Source organism: Athalia rosae, chromosome 1 (genome assembly GCF_917208135.1).
Source record: "Athalia rosae chromosome 1, iyAthRosa1.1, whole genome shotgun sequence".
Taxonomy (NCBI): domain Eukaryota; kingdom Metazoa; phylum Arthropoda; class Insecta; order Hymenoptera; family Athaliidae; genus Athalia; species Athalia rosae.
In genome coordinates, this window is record NC_064026.1 from 9,181,588 (window position 1) to 9,201,545 (window position 19,958).

Sequence of the window (19,958 nt, forward strand, 5' to 3'; positions counted from 1 at the left end):
CAATAATGAACAATCCTCGAATTCTCTACAGTCGAATTAATTCAGTAGAGAATTCATCAGATACAAAATATGGCACATCGTAACAAAATAATTAACATTTCTAAATAATAGTAAACATAATCAGTGTATCTATACCACATTTAAGTGATAATTCTTCAGAATTAACAGTGTGAGCCTTGGTTCATAATGAGCTGTAATAAAAAGTGATAAACAAATTACTATGAATATCCGTATAATTGATCTAACAACATGAAGCATGTCCAGTAAAAAATGTTGTGAAACTCAATGTGCAGCTCTATCACAGCTGTTTCAAAGGGCAGCTCAATGTTCCAGGAAAGTAACAGAGAAGAACAGGTAAGTTTCAACGATCCTTTATTCATTGTTTCATATATAAAATGACAGGCAATACCTCACATGCGTTCTTGTTCTAATTGCTCTGAACGAATGCATTACATGGAATGCAATAGAAAAAATATGTATCATACACCAATTTTGAGATCAATTTTCTGTGATCCCATGATTTATACTTGCTAATGAACTAATATTGAAGGAGGTATGTTGCCGGTGATAGATATATAGATTAACGCTTGGAACTGCAACATGCAACCAAACTGATTACGGTCACAATCCGAAAATATAATAACGGGTTACCTCCATATACGTACACGTTATCAAGTTAGCATGAATTCAACTATATGTTCAAAATTAATTCCACCTATTTTTTAGGAAAATTTAGATGAATTAGGTAAAACAGTAGACTCACTGAAAGCAAACTAACAATAAAATGAATAGAAATATAAATGAAAACAGAAAAAAAATTGACTGAAACTTGAAATACGCTAGCACAGCTTCATTAAGAAAAAATATATACGCATAGACAATGGTGCTCCTCAAGTACTTGTACCTACCAATAAAATGAAGTTATTTCTCCCATATCGAACGATTGATAAGAAACTGGGTCATAATAATTCGAGGTTTCAAGACACGAGTTTTGCAACGGAATTTTGCTAATGAGGACATCAATGTGTGAAAACTTAAATTATAAAATTTCAGTATTGTATTTTCAACATACATAGAGTGTATAAGTAACATCATCTTGACGTTAACATACTGCATATGATCACATACTTAAAAAGAAGAGTTTGATAGAAAGAAAGAAAATTAAATAAATAAAATTCACGTCTGGCAAATATGTAAATTTTGGTCAACTCACCCAACATTGTTTAGTGTCACAAGTCTATCTATATGATCTTCCAGAGGTCAATTAATATTCTCCCAAGAATCTCCACTGGAACTACTTGTAACTGAGGAATGTCTGCTTATTTGGGGTAAATCGAAGTGCCAACGTTCTTTATCTAAATCAAGACTATTGACCATTTCTAAGTTTGCCAATGGCGCTCGTGCCTTGATACCCAATGTTGTTGGTCGTTTTTTCGGATTTTCATCCAGCATCATTGTCAGTAAGTTATACTAGCATGCAACGAATAAAATGAATTAGGTCCATAAGACAAAGTTGAATTTGGTTAATTTTAAGTGTACAAATATTGTACAAAATGTTTTAAGGATAACACGTACCTCCGCAGGATGTTTTTTAGAAAAATCTGGTGGGAAAATCATTTTCCTCAAGTCTCTTAGAGCAATTGTTCTCTCCATTTCTGTTGAGAAAGGAACCAAGAGTTCGTAGAAAATAATTCCCAATGAATAAATATCTACTTTGTAATCATACACTTGGCCACTCATCTGCTCAGGAGACATGTACAAATGAGTTCCGACCCGTGCAGTGTGTAGACTGCTTGATATATTATTCATATCTGACCCTGCTTCAACATTACACACTTCATTACAGGTCATCGCTGTTACTAGCCCAAAGTCTCCAATTTTTATTTTGTCGTCAAATGCAAAAAATATATTTGAAGGCTGCAACAATTCATAATTCAAGTGTCAGTAGTTTTTCTTCTAAGTCACACCTACATTGCTTCATTGGAGATCATATAAATATTGCACAAATAGCGCCGACTATTTGCTAATTTTTTGAGGATGAAGGGTACCTTTAAATCCCGATGGATAAGGCCTTGAAGGTGGACGTATTCAACAGCATCGACAATCTGCTGAAAAATTTTTAAAATGCGCCGTGTATCTCTAGGCGTTACTTCTTGTTTCAGCCATTCTCTCAAGCTCAGTCTTTGGCACAATTGCATTTGTATGTAAAGAAACAGTTTGATTGTTTTCCGTTTGGCGGTTCTTGATTTACTATCAGAATTCGCCAATGATGAACGCTTTTTGTTACTTTTATCAAGCACGTTAACATTACTAGATTCATCTTCATGATCTCCAATGATCAAATCTGTATTAGTAGTATCCGTATGACTGGTGAAATCGACTTTAGTATCTTTTTTCGACCTTGTACTCTCAGAAGACATATCACAATTAGTAAGATCGATAATATTCTCACTTTCTTCAAATCCACCGGAATTCGATCTCTCAAATACAATGAAAGAATCACTATTATCTCCGTGGTCATCTAGTTTATACGCTTCAAATGCACTGTCAATAGATGACGGATTACTGTGAGGTACGTCGATGCAAACTGAATCACTAGGCTTAGAAGTCGCATGGGACAATCCACAAGAAAATTCAGAATGTGGAAACTTCTGCTTGTCTATCCAACATTGATCATGTTTCTCCTGCCATCCCATTGGAGGACATTCTAGCCAAGCATTGAAGTAACGCACAATATTGTGGTGGTCCAACATTGCCAATGCCTTCACTTCTCGCATCACTCGTTCACGCGAGTCTCGGCTATAATTCAATGTTTATCTCGTAAATAATGAATGATGTGAAGAAAAAATATAGAACATACCATCATCGAGGATCCATAAAAGTTCATGGTACCTGTTTTGTAGAGCGATTCTTTTGATAGCATAATTACAATCATCTATTTTATTTTTCGCTTCAAAGACAACTCCGTATCCACCCTTTCCAAGACAATCAATTGGTTCAAAGTCAGTCAAATAACGTGATTTAAATTCTGTGGTACCATCCCCTTGTAGTCTCGTGTCATCCTCTTTAGTTTCAATGTGCCGTTCTACAATTAATGGCTATGAAAGATTAAATAAAAAATTTAATACTTTTGAGAAGAGACAATACTGAAAATAATTGCTTGCATTGAAATATTTTCAATTACAGGACTAAAAAACTCAACAGACCGGTGCTATAGCCTCCCTTGTGGCGGTTGTAGCATTCAAAAGCCGTTGAGTTAGCATGAAATTCAAGATTACTGCAGTCGTGATCGATATTATCACCACCTCTTTCCTAGAGACAAAAACAGTAGAAATATTTCAATGGGACCCACTTTACATACATCGATAATACTCTAGTTAATATTTCAGAAATTCTAACTATGCATCCAAAATATGCTTTACAACAAAGATTAAACAGTTGTTACAAAAACACCAAAAATGGTTTTACATGAAATGTAGACTCACCACCAGTACCATAATGATACTATGATCACTCGTACAGGGGTATCATCTGCCTCCGTTAAGTAATCTGTAAGGGATGGCTCCTCAATTTTATCATACGACTCATCTAACTGAGGACTACTAGTATTACATTGTTTAGAATCTTTTGCATGTAAGTCAGTATCTGTATACAGGTAGAATCCATTCCCTGATGAAGAAGTAATGCGTAATATCTAATCAAGTATTTTAAATTATTACAAATGCAATACAATTATTGATGACATACCATTGACATACTCCGAACCATACAAAACGGAAATAGCTGTAGTCTGTGACTCAGCCGTTAATTCTGTAATCTGCTGATATTCCTTTGCTGACTTGACAGTAGCTACTGCATTGCCTGAAATAATTGGAGACCTTGGACTGTCTGTGAGTTTCATCAACCGTATTGCGCATAATAAAGTTATTATTGGTGGGTTTATGCAGTGCCTGAATTAAACTCAAGATCAACTAATCCGGAAGTTGATTTAGCCACACATTCGATTAATCGAGCCCTCTTATTAGTCAACTCTTAAATAAAATAAATTAAATCGTCTGTATAAACCCACGATCAAAAGATGTAGTACATAATGAAAAGACTAATGTCTAGAAGAAAATACGCACTTATAGCAGGATAGGGTTGCCATGGAAATTTCGGCGTTTGAACAACACTTTCTTGCAACGTCTCTAGCATTTTATTAAGTGATTGACTTTCCTGAATGTAAAGTTGCTTGTCATGCATGCCCAAGTAAATACTAGGGCTCAGTGAAGATTCGCTACCCCAAAGCCATTGGGTACTACTAAATAGATCTACTTGTTTCAAGACCTCACGACTCTCAGGATTCGCAGAGTGGTCCGCCTGCCATATGCTCACGATTGGCGAATTGAACTGCATAATAAGAAGATTGTTCATAAAGATACTTTTTTGGGATTGTTTTACGCGTAATTGCTAACAACCTTATGTTGCCACAGTATCACATCAGGTGCATGTTTGTCAGTAGCCATAATGCGCCCTTCTGGCACAATAACTTTCAAATCGAATTGAAGATCCATTTTCACAGGTAGACGGGGATTGTCATGACAATCTATATTATCATGTGGAACTATCGATAGAACGTGTTGCGCCACGCTGAAGTTCCATCTGCCAATAATATGATATCAAATATCATAAAACTACATGTATAAACCTAGATTTGCAAGACCGACCTAATTAGTTTACTAGATAACTTTTACTGGTGAAAGCATGCAGCGTAAAAATCGCAGGGGTTCCACTCTATTTTGCAATATTGTTGTGAACAATTATCTTGCTTCACATGGTTTCTTTCTCTATGACTGTATTACATAAAAACTCAAGTATATTTCTCGACTACCTTTCGTGACCTCTGCGTGGTTCAATAGCTCTAACAGTCTTCTGAAATCGTTGAACAATCAGAACTTCTTCATCCATTCGGTCAGTTTCATCTGTTTTATTAGTGCAGCCACTGATATTGCATTCATATAATATTTTTCCAGTGGATGTCGATATACCTACAAAGAGGCATAACAACAGTATTAACTGTGAACCCAGCTAATACCAATCAAGTCTGATTGAAAGATGGCTAAAAAATGTAAGGTTCATTTGAAAAAAAGTCATACCATAAGATTTAGTTTCCTTTCCTCCCGAGAATACTAAATCATCGGTGTATCGAAAGGATGACTGAAGGAGATTGTCAGAATTAAGAGGTATCGCTTCGATATTTTCCCCATCAAATTTGTAGAGCCCACCATTTAGCGAAGGAATCAGTCTCACCCATTGGCCGTTGTTGTTCAACTGAAAATAAAGTTTGATCAATCACCAATCGGAGTATAAATAGTTTAATTGTGTAGACATGTTTCCAAACTCTTTCCGCACTTCTCGTCGATGAATGTTAGATGATATCATTGGACTGTCGCCTATTTCCAAGGTCCATTTCGCTTCTCCATTACCAGCAGCATCCAATGCTGATATTTTGCCATCCAATGTACTAATGAACACGAGACTGCAATATATGTAGAAAAATTAATCTATTGAAGTAGGTTCTGATTGAATTTTTGAAGATAGATAAAGTACGTAATCTGGTATGATTCTGGAATTATTTCTAATAATTCTAAAGCTAAATTTTAACTTTACGCATTACAATAGTCAATGATACAGGTCACTTTGTAATTAGATTAAGAAAAAGAGGTCATAGATCATAGTCAACATATGAAATGAATGACGAAATTGGAATCCCCTATTTTGTCACTGTAGATATTCAAATAAATGATCATCTCACCTGCTGGATGGCTTATCGGATGATGCCTCTCCGCAAAAGGTCAATTGTTCGATTTTCACATCGTTAGCAAGGGTAGTACAGGTTAAGATGAACGCAATAATAAAACAGCCAATTAGCCTATCTAGTTCTAATTGACCAAACATTTTCATTTAATTAATACATAGTCTCTTGAGAATAGCATTATGCAGCGACAATCGCAATTTAAAATATGTTCAGCTAGTACGTCGTATAACCTAAAGTACGTAATCTGACAGCCACGGACAGATAACAGAACTTCATAACTTCAGCCACCACAACACACGGGAAGCTATCATTTTCCCGAATGTCACGTTTCGCGAATATAACCGTGATTATAGCTGAGCTAACCTTTGGATTTCGATCACATCAAGATTTGGAGTAGACGCCATTGTAGAATTTCCAGTTGTAGTGTGCACCGTGCGCGATGCACGTGGCCGTTAATGAGCATAAATGAAATCTCAAAAATTCAGCGACATTCAGGAACCATCAACGGATTTCAGGAAACAAGTAGAATTATTAACGACCGAACGAACAGGTACCATTTTGAACGTCTTCTACCTATTCGAATTATAGAAAAGTGTTTATTGAGCATACAATTACATATTACAATAATAATCGATATAATTTTATTAGAATAAGTTGTCATAAATTTACCACTTGAAATAGTTACAAGCTTCTCATTCATTTCGACTGACTAGCATATTAGAAGCATCGTTATGATAAACGTTAATTAACAAAGCACGTAAAACAGACAGATAAGGTTTGAAATAAAAATAATATTTTAATAAATAGATACAGTAAATATACACGACGGTAAAAATCTGCAAAGTATACATTGCATTTTACTCAAGAAACAGACCTGAACCAACTTTTCATTATTTTTTAAATTAGTGATGCATCGTTATCAAAGATCGTGATTCCCATAAAATCTAGTTTGTCTGCAGAGACTCGTTGAATGATTGCTTGCGATGTTGAGCGGAAATGTCAATTTGTTTTTATCAAATCAATAATAGAACACATCCATATATGTGTTGTCAAAAAACATCTGAACCCAGTCATCTACAATGAGAGAGGATGGCAGCAATATACCTATAACCAATTATTCCTTAATTTTAAGCCAGCCTTGGTTGAATCCGTATTAAACTTATTACTACCAGTAATCATCTAAATTTGTCAAGAAACAAATGTATACAACGTTAAAATAAATATCGTTCTTAATAAAATACAGTTCGCTTATCTAACTCGCTCAGTTTCATAAAAGTACTTAAAATAGAGTCTATGCTAGCTTTTCGTTTTCTACTCTAAAGTTTGTTTTACCAAATTTGCTATAAATCTGCTTGGTTATAGAAAATGTATATTGTATCACCTAGGACAGTCTTTGAAACAAAGTATAGTGGTCCAACCCCTCAAGCTTCTAGCAATGATTGATTCAACTTACATAACTGGAAAATATATGCGTACAATCAGAGATTATAACAATTGAACAATTAATACTATAGAACGCACAAATAACGACACCAATGTTTTATCACGTACATCCTTTTCTCAATATTCGCTAAGAATATCATGTCTCTGAATTTGTTATGGATTCATGAATGTGAAAGTAAAGTAAAAAAACATGACCTACTCCGCAGGATATGGGTATAATGTATTTACCTCAACTTCGACCCACCAATCTTTGATTTCAAATCTTGTCCTAGTGTTGTATCGATAAAGCTAATTATGAATATAATTATTGTAGATGTTTAACTAATCTTGAATACTGAGTGACTTAATTTATCAATGTCTTGTGGATTGATTATATGAGTTGGATCACATTAGGTTCAAGAGACTTATCACTCGGGCAGTGACGAATGCAAGTTACAGCATTTGACAGAGAAATCGTTTTACAACAATTAGATATGCAATATATTAATATCGCAGTACTATAACGATCCGTATTTTCAAACGGAAACGTCACTGTTTGTTTCAAACAAAAAACTAACTGCAAAGATGAATGATTTGAAGACACACCGCAATTATTTCTACAGTTCAATTTTGAAACACCAACAATGATGAATAGAGGAACATCATAATAATTATCCAGAAATACTTAAATACTGCTTTACATTAGCCAACAAGATTAGCAATGAAAAACTTTGGGCTAAATTCGTGTCAAGTGTAATTTGAATAAAATTTTTTGTTGAACTCTGAGACTACATTCGAAGTTGATTTTTTTTCATTCGTAAAAGTTTGTAACCTCATAATTATCTTCGTCATGATCCATTCAATCAAGACAAGGGAAAAAGTATGTATTGTTATAAAATTTCAACCGTCTATTACGATTAATAGTGTTGCTCAGAAATACCTTCTCGGTTACCATTTACGTCTTTTACAAAGACTTACCATTGTCAATATCTATTAGATATTTTCTAAATCCGATTCAAATTTATGAAGATAATCGGATAATCCACGATTGCATAAATAAAACGTCTGCGATGACCTATGCATTATTCTTACTTATGAACTGGTTTTTGGCCAGGCAATCTTAGCATCGATTCGTTTGTAGGCAAATACGCAGTGAGATAATTCTTGAGGACACTCGTGATCACCAAGTAACGTTTCTGTAAAAGAAAAATTGTCGTTTCCTATAGTAATCAATAATTTTTAACAAACGATTAGCCGTTTTGAATTGTGAAACTCACCCTCTCCTTGGACTAATTTGAAGAGTCCATAATCTTGTGGATTTGTGCATCTGATTTTATGTGCTAGAATACGGCATATCTCCCTAGTATTGTTATTCGGTCGAACGGGCAATGTTCGGGTGTTCAATGAACCATGCAACTCGTCTGGTACCAATATCCTCAGTACTGAAGAGCAGTCAGGTGTTCCAGAGCCCTGAAACGTCGTTGACATAAAATTTAGGATAATTTTTACAGAAAAACAAGGGTAGTAGGTCAGATAATTCCGTGCATTTAAAACGTCTTTTTATTTTAGACTAATCATAACTTCGTACATTCCGTACTCGTGCTTACATTTAATGTAGACATAGTTCCCTGACTCGATTTAAAAGTTTTCAAGACGTGAACAGCACTGGACAATGTCGTTAGGTAATAACCGCCCTCGCCAGTCAATAAAGACGGATGTAACAGGCCCCACATATATTCCGCTTCAATTTCAGCCCCTACTACTCGGCCGCGTACCAAAACCCATACTAATAATGGTAGAAGGTCGTCAGCTCCTAACGTAACATGTCGACCCGAATTAGATTGTTTCACCTGGAAATGAATAATAATTTTTCGTGAGATTCAACGACTTGACAGATGCAATACACTTAACTGAAAAATGTCCTTACAGAGTTGAAAATTGCTGAAATAGCTGCCAAAAGATTTTCTAATTTATCCAATGGAGAATCTGCTTTTTGTAAACGGTCAATGTACTTCAAGATGATTTCTAAACTTGTATCACTTGGTGGAATGATCTTTGCCTGGAACAAATAAGTGGTCCGTTAAAAATGGTATGATCATCAGTGCTATGTTATCAGAGAAATTTTATTTGTCTTTCATTTACTCACTCGAACGCCCAATTCCTGGATGTGTTTTCCATGAGCGTGCTGAATGCTATCTGCCAATGTGTGTAAAGATCCCGTTGATGCATAATGATCTACGAAAAGTCTATAAACGTGTTCTCTGAGAGGTCTGACGACAAGACCCATCATCACTCCCTCCAGTATAGCATCAAGATTCAGGAATTCATTTGGCTTCAGTTTCAGTCTTTCCTTCTCCACTTCCTTTTCGAATTCTCTTTCTCCGTGTTTTACCAAGTAATTCTTCATACCGGACATGAACTGTCTCATGTTTCGCATCACAATATGCGGACTGGCTTCCTTTCCTTCCTTTGTACATTGGATGAAATTATCGATGTTTTGCGAAAACGTCGTGGTTTTATCGACAGCTAGCTGCAACGCGTAACAGCGGATCGATGAACCTGTTCCAGTATCCCGATTTCTCAGTGCTTGCAGTCTGGGAGGTGCTAGAAATGAAAAAAATCAAGCAATGATTAGGCGAAACCGTCGAAAACTTTGCGCAATTCGCATAAGAAACGTATTCAATCGATTAATAGTCAATTTTTTTATCATCTCTTCCTGATTCTTACGTTTCAATGTAATCGTCAAGGAACACCGTATTTTTTTGCAAGTTTCACGAAACCATTTCCCGATCGAACGAAAAATGTAACGCGTTTTCACACTGAACTTACTCTGCCCCACTGTAACTTGTACTGAACAATTAATCATTTTCGGCATGATTCAGCCACTCGACACAGAACACACAATGTTTTTTTTTACGTTGATCTTTAACTAAACTAGTTTCATATTTCTCTATTGTTTCTATAAAGTAAAATTAAAATAATATCTCAACGTAAGAATTTTAAGTAAAGATAGTAATTCCTGAATTACAAAAAATCCCGAGAGAGTCAAATGTATTTAAAGCTGATTATTACACTGGGTCATAAAAGAACGAACAAACTTTCTTAAAATTGTTTCAGCGCAAACATTAATGCGAAATGAACAAATTTCACAAGTCGGATGTATTAGTACGAAATTTTGTTGACATCCTGAAGATGTATAGAAGAGCGATAAATGTCATGAGTAGAAAAAATATTTCGTCAAGAATATTAATTAAACTACGTGATACCAAAAAAATTTATTCAAGAGTTGTAATATTTTTTATATAGATAACTTATTTTGTAAACGTTAATTTTGTACGTGCGATATTTAATGCACTTTTGAATTATCGAAACGTGTCCCACAGCCATTGATGTCGTACTACAGCTATTTGAATTATGTGTTCAATCGTAATAATAATTTGTTGGGCTTCACTGGATTCAAAGTTGCCACACAATAGTTTCAAATAATCACCAGACTTTGTTTAAACTGATTTTTCGAACGGGACTATAGATTCAATTAGTATAATCGCTTCCCCGGCGGCGACAGTATTTTCTTCGTTGAATAAATCGCACCAAATATCTTACTGATATACAGTTGGAAAATATAAAATGGAAATTGAAAACTTCGGCGGACAGTTGAGGCGTAAAGCGTCAACGAAGTTTCGCACAAAACTGGAATATCGTTCCTTACAAATAATACGAAGGAAGACAATCAAACGTTGGCGATGACTAACTGTACTTTAGAACCTGATGGTGGGGATGGAGCAGATGTTGGAAATCGAATCGTAAATATAGATAATTTAAACCAATAAACCTATTTTTTTATTGTAGGGTGGAAATAAAAAGCTTTTGCTATTTGTATACCAACCACTAATGCCGACACGTGTACAACAGGCGACTGCGTAATGCTAAAATTATTTGAATTATCAAATGCATATTTGCCTGCTACGCATGCAAGAATCAACGTGGATACTCCGTATTAAAAATAAAATGACTTCCTATAGAAAAATTCAATATCAAAACAATAACAAGTCGAATCAGTTATGTAATAAAATCATTCAACAATTGTAGCTCGTCAATCGGATGGGGTGTTTAAAGAACGTTTTCACTGAATCAAATTGACAGAGACAGAATGAATAGTAGAGTCCAGAGGCCATTTGCAGCAGTCTAGCGTAAGTCTGACGATACATTTGGGTCAATGTTTAGATAATGTGGTGTTCAAAAAAAAGTGTGAACAAAAAGAAAAATCGAATTCGATTATGAGAATAGTTTCACAGCTTGCAAACTGAATGGCTCTAAACGAATTCTTGAAGGCTCACGGAAATTATCAACGTCTATTCATCAGATTAAGTGAATTCTTATTTCAATAACTAACAGCTTCCTTAAATACACAAACTTGGGGTCAAGAAATTCTCGACAGTCCTTGCACCACTCTCGGTCAATATTTAGGAGAACATTATTCCCGTAAAACGGTATTTCAATTAGGGCAATAACTTACGACACAGTCTTTTCGGAATTGTCTGACATTACACAGTATACAACATTCACTCAACAATGAACCGTGATTTGTTACGTCGTAAATCGACTTTCAATCTCAATTCGGAAGATCGTGCAAACAAAGCAATCCTATTTACAGTTACGTACAACGTACAATGGAAGAAACATGCATTTGTGCACCGTGTATGGCAGCCACACGATCATAAATATCGGGGATTTATTATCCCCCGTTAATAAATAAGAATAACGGTAGCAGCATGGAAGCGAAAGATGGTAGTCGCAAAAGACATAAGGAGCAATGTTCAATATTCGAATGCTAGAAAGTATCAGCAACATAACAATCAAATAGCTTTCTTTTGCTTCGTCTATCTAGTATCGGAGACATTTGTATAATATGGGGATGGATTGTTGCGACTTACATAAAAGTGGATCCAGTCGTTCCTTGAAGCTTTTGTTTCGTTTTACTCTTTCAACGTCGCTTTCGTCGGTCTCGATCATCGTTTCCCATTCCGAAGGGTCGTATGCGCGAAGATCTCCACATTTCCGAGAGTCGAGCGTTTCGTTTCTCTCATTTCTCTTCTCTACGTTGTCGTACGACGAATTCCGATCACTGCCAAGGGTTTCCATTGCGTCTGGCGGTTTCAGAAACTCAGGGTACCTGCAATTCGGAAAAAAACTTATCGTACTTCTTATCAACGATATCGATGACAACCGTCCTCGTCGTCGCACTCTTTACAATCTGGTGTTATTACCGAACAATTATTGGCCTATTCACAATTCGCTGAATGATACTGAACACAGATAGCGGAAATTAGTATACGTAATCAGTATAAACTCCGCTATGTGCAATAGGAAAAATAGTGGATCTCAGAATTTCTATAAGCTACATGTGCGTTTATTGACTTCAGCTGATATAGAATAAATCTATGTATTTAGTGTAGTGTCTGCATACGCAGTGCCAGTAAATAAATTTTGATTCCGGACATCGATACGGAAATTTTCTTATCATTGGCGAGAATGACGCGACTTTTAGTCTACCTACCTTTGAAGTATGATACTCTGAACAGTCAAAGTATTGCCAACAACGTCCCTTTCGATGTCTTCGTCCGGAAATTTTCTAGCCATCTCTCCATCGTAGTCAACATCACAATCGTAATCAGGTTCGCAATCTTCCTCTTCGTTTCCTGCAAAAAAAACCAAAATGTCAATATAACGAGAATTCGAGCGCCATCCCGATATTCGATTATTCAATGCTCACCGATAAATTCCCAGCTAGAATCAACAGCCCATGAGGTATCATTGAACATTTTAGTCCTGACTTTTGGCGGTTGGACCGGCTTTGCTCGTGGAATTTTTTTAATTTCTCTGACGCCCAGGCGCTTTGCTAAATTGTCCACAGAAGATGATATCAATGGTGTTTTATCTTCAGCTTCTTCAGAGTCATCCCAATCGATCGGATGTAGTTGATTTGCGTTTGGCCCGACAGGTGTTTGGAGCCAACCTGGTTCACTGTGACGATACTTGCTCGATACAGGATTATTTCTTGGACGTCTTCTCGGGACCATCGCTGTGCTTTGAGCTATCGCATCAGCAGGTTCGGCATAGAACGGACTGCCTTGTTTAGACTCTGGTGTCATAGGACTGCTGCTCTCGGACTTAGCAAGTATTAAACCAAGCTTATTCCTCGGAGGTGTCGTTGTGTTTGGGCTACTCAGAGAGTTAGCACTGCCTGAAAAGCAAGAAGATTGAAATGAGGCGTTGTTGAATAATTTGGTGGGTGTAGAAAAGTAGGTAAATAAATGAAAACTATCAAATCGTTCACTCACAGACTCTGGAGAGTAGATCTGGTCTTTTGCCCATTCCGTTTTCTTCCGGCGAACCCGAATCCGGACTCTTTAAGCCAGGATTATCCAAGAATGGTTTGAAACTACTGAATTCAGGACTGGTTATTTCTTTGTAGCTGAATTTTTCCGTGTTTCCACAAAACTTTTCATTTCTCATTACAAATTTCTCGTTTCCCGTCAACCTCTCGCTAGGAGGGCATCGCTCGTTCAGGTCCGCTAATCGCTCTTGTACATTAGCCCGTTCATTGGAGTTGATCAACCGATCATTGGGACTGGTTACTTTTTCATTACGTCCGGTTTTTTCGTTAGGAGACCAGGTCGAGTGATTGGACTGGTCGGTTGTGTTCCAGATATCTTCGTAATCGGATATTTTGTCCCCCGGTGAGCTTCTGTAATAGGAATCTAAGATGTCGGATTCCTGATAATGCTGTGAATTCTTTCTAGCTTCTCGATCTCGTCTTCTTTTCGATTTACTTGTCCCAGAAGGTGTCGTTGGCGAAAGAATATTCGGCGTTTTTGACCCTATGCTCGATACGATTTTTGAGCTAGGAGAAAGTATCGGAGTTGTTGGAGATAGCGGAGACTTGTTAGAGACGCTCGACGTTAAAGATTTGTTAGAATTCATACTCTGAGGACTCAGCAAAGACATGCTTGGATCCGATGGAGTCTTTTGCTGAAAGTAAAAAAAGGAAAAAGAGAGAGTTTATCAAATTAAATATCTGATTAATTGATAATTTACCGGATGAAATAGTGTTCAGAGTCGAGACTTACCAATGATGTGTCTAGATCGGAGTTCTGGTTGACATTAAAAGTGACCGTGGTTGTGACTGTAAAGTTATTCTGGCTCTGACTAATCCCGGGTTTAGCCCATCTCGGAGGTGGAGGTGGAGGCGTTTTTACGGTTTGAATGAGATTTTGACTTTCCAGAACGACGCCTTTTACTTCCGGTAACACCGGAGAGTTTGCGTTAGAAAAATGATTGAATTGCGATATATTCTGATGAAAGTTTGAGTTTGACGATGTGGTCGAAGAGAATTTATTATTTTTCGAAAACTCCGTTATACTTTTTGAAGATTCGAAGGTATGTTTTGTGGACTCGAAAGTGCCCTTCGTATCAGCAGGGCTGAGAACGTTGTTTTGTACGTTGTGAACTACAGGTGAAGGACACCTCACACTTTGGACCAAATTTGGAGAGATTAATTTCTGAGATAATTTTTCGCCCGGAGAAATTTTTTCAACTTTTTCTTTTTTCGTGTCTAACGGCTCGTTGAAAGTCGTCAAATTCAACGTGTTAGGAGGTGTTGGTCTCGGCTGCCTGGGTAACGACGATTGAAACGACGATGTCGCTATCGTACTCGTCGGCGACGAATTTGCTGCAATGCAAAGAAAAAAAATCACACCCACACATAAATGTGCCAAATAGACTGAGGAGACCGCAGAATCATCATTTCATTGAAAATTCTTTCTCACCCGTAGTATGTGCTGAAATTGGCGCAAGATTCAGAACTATACTTTCCGTCGTTGGTGTATTGGAATTGTTGTTGTTTCCTGTAAAAACGATTCGACTCTCATTCATTCGTCATCACGAACTCTTTGCCGGTTTTATGCGATTTTATATGAAACGCAAACTCACCACCGTGAAAGCTGCTCAAACTGGACGTATTGCTGCTACTACTTTCGGGTGGTTTTGGGTTGGCCATTGGGTATCGCCAAAATTCCTGTCCCAAAAGAGCAAGGGACGAAAGTTGTTGTCTATTTTTAGCATCGCGCATTGCCCTCGGCAAGGTAAGTTGCACAGGTAACTCGTCACTGCTTGGCGGTAGAAAAGAAAAGAAAAAAAAAAATTGAAAATATCTCAAGTGATTTACAATTAAATTGATCGATTCGTTCGCATATAAAGACTTATATCTACGAAAGATCTAAATTGATCTTGAAATGTTGATGGATTTGCTCACCAGCATTGGGAATAATGCGCTATCAGCGAGGGTATATTGTCGAATCTATTCTCGCTGGTTTCCAAGCTAAGCTGGCCTCTGTTGGCTTGAATCAAATAGTGCTCGATGTAGGGACCTTTGCCCGAGGGTAGTCTTACCGACAAAGCCATTGTGTCGCTTTGACTCGATTGTCGAACGACGAAATTCTGATAAAAAAGAGGAAAATGAAAGTACATTATCAGTTTAAGGACATTCGGGATAGGCAGGATCCGGTTGGAGGCTTTGGGTGCTTAACTGTAAACGCATTTGGCGCAGAGAACAGGGTGAAATGATTGCACTGCGAAAAACAAAGAATAAGAAGAAAAAAAAAACTTGGGGAAACGCAAAAAGAACACAACGGGCGAAAGCTGAAAGCGTGTACGGTATTCTACATACCCCGTCGTTAACAAGTTGTTCTTATAGTTATCAAATAACAAAACTGTTTCGTTTGAGTAGTGAAAATTAATCTGCTTTTCGATAATTCGATTAATTTTTCAACTGTCAAATATGAACTGACGCTGTAGATAATTCTCGAGAGAAAAGCAGTATGCGGTGGTTGATCTATACAATGAGACACATTGGTAACGGTATGAAAGAGACCAAGATTTAAAAAGGGTGACACTTTTTTTACAACGGAATAATACGGAAGAGAAATGAAAATGTTCCATTTTAATTCCACTGCGAATGTAGATTGCGCCGTGCATCACATCGATGCTCTTCTGTGTTTCCAGTTCGCTGCAGTAGATTCTGGGCTTAACGTTCAGACGTTGCATTCCATCTATATGGAGATTAATTGTCGAGTCGGGAAGCATTGTTTTTTGACCGTTCATTCACAGAACATAACAATTAACGAAGCTTGAAACAATAGGCGAACCATACAATGCTGACAAACAATGGCTCTCATTCATAGCCATTTCCACGCTGATTACGCGGGCTTTTGTTTTTACTAATAAAAAATTGTTTGCTTCGACGTTGACAGAAAATAGAGGTACCTATATTTCCATTATGCATTTTTTTCCTCGTTTTCCAATCGCATTTTCTGATGGAAAAAAATATCCCAGCCTTCTAGAAAAATTGATAGGCGAATAAAAACGAGAAGGGATCGCGTCTACTGCTAATAACCACCGTTCAATGACGGTTATTCGCGAGACTGCGTCGAAATGTAGATTAACGTGTTGGATTTTTAGTTTTCCCCACCCCCGTGCGTGGCTCGCGAACAAGATGAACTCACAGTTGAATTACGGAATATCCTAAATGGTGTCAATGCCAATCGTACAAAGTGCGAAAGCGCTTTGTCTTAAAACAATGAAACTAATTATGAGAAACGAGTTGAGTAAGCACGAGTCCTTAGCTGTATAGTTGAATATTAGCAAAGGCGCGTAATGTGGGAGATCGTAACATTACGATAATAAACGTTATACAGTTTTCTTGACTCCTGATAACGCTGCCCAGCCGACTTTTAACGATGAAACGAAAGGCTGAATGAAAAACGTTTTCGTTGAAACGGTTGCATCGCAACCTCCATTAACTGTAATCACTCGATCGCTATTACTCGTGCAGCGAAAAACAGACAGTTTATTTAACATCCCTTGCGGGACTCCTACACGGTTGATAGTCGTTTAGATTAGGCCCTGGACGGGAGCCAAACGAACAGAATTTTGCGCTCAAACCATACCACGTTTCGCGTAACCCGGGTGTGTCTGATGAATGCATGCATATACCATACCACTCGCTGTGGTATACATATACTTCGGCGTGTGTACGTACGTCGGCTTTTGCCAAATAGTAGCGATAGAATTAACTTCGCATGCCAAAAACCCGGTAGAAATCTGCTTTTATACCGTGGCGACAAAAACGTCACAAACCCAAGTAATCTTGTTAAACCTTCAATAGCTAAAGCCTTCGGTCTACCAAGGAATACGAAATGACGACCCGCGGAATACAAATGTGACCGCGAATATATAAGGCGAGCCAAAAAGATATTCTCTCTGTAAAAAAGGGAAAAATAATAATAGTCGAAAAAACAAAGAAACAAAAAAAGAAGCTTTGCGAATACGTGAGAAAACAACGCGAAGGTTATCGATTATCGATTACACTACGCCCGGGGTTTGGTAAAGCATATAAGCCGCAAAAATGCGTTCGGCCTTAGGACGATGGGCATGCGTTTTTGTGGGAGCGTTCAAATAAAACACTTACAATTATGCAGAGCGAGAATGAAGTTGTCGTTAAGAAGAGAAATATGGTCATCGAATATAAGATGTATATTATACAATATACTTACACCCTCTTCTTTTCCTTGCAACAAGTGGAATGCCCCAGCCCTCTGAATGCCTGGAAGAAACCATATTGGATGCGAACGAATGAGTCTTTCGATCAGGGTTATGTCGCAAGCAACTTCGCTTCCCGAATGTTCGGAAGAACCGGCCGAACTCCCCGTGCTGCCGGAACCTTCGGATGACAGCGATTCTTCGCTCTGAAAATTTGAATCGGAAATCCATGAAATTTAGATTTTTCGCCAAACATTTTTGTTCATGTTGTAATATTTTATTTTTTTCCACGCACGAAACAAGTGCGATAAAAAATTCGCTGAATCTGCGCGATACTTCATCACATTTTCAGTGACTTCGGGCCATTTTTTCAAGGGTAATTTTGACTGAATTTTTTCCACCCTTTTTTCTTTTTTAAAATCTACCACGTATAACTTTGAACAAGGTGGTACATGTAATTGAATATACATACATCACGAAGCCCTCTTTGTCATTGTATTAAAAGGTCGCGTCCAAAATGTGGTGCCCGCAATAAAGTACTTCATTAAGCTTAGCGGGGTCTCATTTTAATTACTGTATTTTACTAATTGCCATTACGTGGTAGAATTTCCATTGTGTAAATTGGCGTTGACTCTTTCTCTCGTCTAGACGGAAAAGTATTAAAGTATATATCGTATACGCATAGGTATGTATTACCTATAGTATGTAACGAGTATATAATAAAAAAGAGAGAGAAAAAGAAAAAAAAAAAAAACATTGAGAAAACTTGGGAAGAATTCTTGGCGATAGAAAATTTTCTCATTTAAAGGCAAAGTGCAACAGTCACCGGGTTCCGCATGTCGCGTAGATATATTTCCATTATCTTCCAGCGTCAGACGGCCATTCGAGAGTCGAGCAACCGGAGAAGGACCAGGTGCATCGAATGACGCGCGGCATTTTCGCGTTTTCTATATTTTTCACGACCATCTATATATACGGATGTTAAAAGCATCTCAATATATCATTCGCAACGGAATCAAAAGTGCTTTCCGATATTTTCCATATTTGTCATATGACGATATGTGGGGGCGTACACACATTCGCTCTTTGAATATATACAAAACGTGATTTGTATTTTTTAATTTTTAGGAGCAATCAAGGAACCGGTGGAACCGTTTCAAACATTTTCGATGTATTTATCTTTATCGAGAATTCATGCCATACAGACGTCTTATTGTCGGTGCAGCGAACATATAATGCACGGATTAATCGTATTGAATGTTTCGGAATACAAGGAACTTAACATCGGCTGCAAATTGTGATAAAACTCGGTGTCTCCATAAAAGCCCGTATAGGAATATAATATAATATGGTATTAGAGTGTGTTGTCACCGACCCCACGGAGGATTTACACTCCGAATTGCGGCTTAAGGGGTGACTCGCGTGAAAATCTCCATATTTATCATCGTGCTCCCAGAATATGGGTACAATGCGGGCTACTACTTCGATTCAACGTTTTCGGCCTCTCTCCCTAATTATTCAAAATTATTAACCGGCTATGGTTATGCAAATCGTTCTCGCAACTGCAGCGCGTAATAATAAAAATGTTTATGCATGTGACTGATTGTCGCGCGACGAATCGACAATCCCTTCTTTTTTTTTAAAATTTTTTCTCCTCATTTTATCAAACGAAGGTACCTCCGAATTCGATCCAATCAAAAATTCTACGCAATTTCCAGTTGTGTGGAATAAAAAATGAAGTGGTGAAACGGAAAGGCAACCGAGTCTAATTAATGTATATAGGAACAAAAATTAGAGTTGTGAATTCATGAATTTCGTTGAATCGGAATCAAAGTTGTAAATTCAATAAATGAATAAAAAGGAAGAAAGAAAGTGGAGTGAATAGCCCCTTTGACATTTTAGTAAGTTTAATAATATTATACCTATGTACGAGCGATTCGTCATCCGCAGTGTAGCTTAACGGAATATAAAAGATGGGGTATTTTAATCAGAGTTTTTGTTGCAAGGCTTCCAAAGTCGATTTGATCGATTGAAATTGATCAACGTCTAGAGAGGCCATTCAAACTTGTAAAGCCGAGACTTTTAAAGTACACCAGAGTATATTAACGTGACTATAGATATATACCTGTACCTATACATA

At 37.3% G+C, this 19,958-nt stretch overlaps 2 protein-coding genes across 11 annotated transcripts in view; both read right to left on the reverse strand.

The window, feature by feature from the left end:
- Positions 1 to 355: 355 nt before the first annotated feature.
- On the reverse strand, positions 356 to 6,221 carry LOC105686109 (eukaryotic translation initiation factor 2-alpha kinase). The gene is made up of 13 exons (XM_012400723.3): positions 5,795 to 6,221; positions 5,392 to 5,518; positions 5,136 to 5,310; positions 4,871 to 5,027; positions 4,458 to 4,641; positions 4,125 to 4,389; positions 3,748 to 3,861; positions 3,486 to 3,669; positions 3,207 to 3,312; positions 2,893 to 3,098; positions 2,049 to 2,799; positions 1,576 to 1,917; positions 356 to 1,470 (listed from the first exon to the last, which is right to left on the reverse strand). The coding sequence occupies exons 1-13, from the start codon at positions 5,941 to 5,943 to the stop codon at positions 1,261 to 1,263; spliced, it is 2,970 nt and encodes a 989-aa protein (XP_012256146.2). The 5' UTR covers positions 5,944 to 6,221; the 3' UTR covers positions 356 to 1,260.
- Positions 6,222 to 6,568: 347 nt separating this feature from the next.
- LOC105686048 (protein sprint) overlaps positions 6,569 to 19,958 on the reverse strand; it is a 102,580-nt gene continuing 89,190 nt past the window's right edge. For 7 of the 10 annotated variants that reach the window (XM_025746818.2, XM_025746817.2, XM_025746823.2 and 4 more), the window contains 14 exons: positions 17,833 to 18,024; positions 15,534 to 15,718; positions 15,212 to 15,390; positions 15,049 to 15,126; positions 14,350 to 14,951; positions 13,561 to 14,251; positions 12,993 to 13,463; positions 12,777 to 12,918; positions 12,154 to 12,392; positions 9,366 to 9,823; positions 9,147 to 9,278; positions 8,827 to 9,069; positions 8,497 to 8,689; positions 6,569 to 8,415 (listed from right to left, as the gene is read on the reverse strand). In XM_025746818.2, the coding sequence (XP_025602603.1) occupies positions 8,312 to 8,415; positions 8,497 to 8,689; positions 8,827 to 9,069; positions 9,147 to 9,278; positions 9,366 to 9,823; positions 12,154 to 12,392; positions 12,777 to 12,918; positions 12,993 to 13,463; positions 13,561 to 14,251; positions 14,350 to 14,951; positions 15,049 to 15,126; positions 15,212 to 15,390; positions 15,534 to 15,718; positions 17,833 to 18,024 (3,909 nt within the window). In that variant the 3' untranslated portion in view covers positions 6,569 to 8,311. The remainder of the gene's footprint in view (positions 8,416 to 8,496; positions 8,690 to 8,826; positions 9,070 to 9,146; positions 9,279 to 9,365; positions 9,824 to 12,153; positions 12,393 to 12,776; positions 12,919 to 12,992; positions 13,464 to 13,560; positions 14,252 to 14,349; positions 14,952 to 15,048; positions 15,127 to 15,211; positions 15,391 to 15,533; positions 15,719 to 17,832; positions 18,025 to 19,958) is intronic. The other 3 variants (XM_048660244.1, XM_025746816.2, XM_012400602.3) reach the window with 1 other exon arrangement.

What these genes read in the sequence shown, in the direction of transcription:
- LOC105686109 (XM_012400723.3), bottom strand. Translation starts at nt 5,943, where the DNA reads ATGAAAATGTTTGGTCAATTAGAACTAGATAGGCTAATTGGCTGTTTT. An exon ending in CTAACATTCATCGACGAGAA is followed by an intron (nt 5,311 to 5,391) that starts GTGCGGAAAGAG and finishes CTTTATTTTCAG; the next exon opens with TTGAACAACAACGGCCAATG. An exon ending in AAAGGAAACTAAATCTTATG is followed by an intron (nt 5,028 to 5,135) that starts GTATGACTTTTT and finishes GCCTCTTTGTAG; the next exon opens with GTATATCGACATCCACTGGA.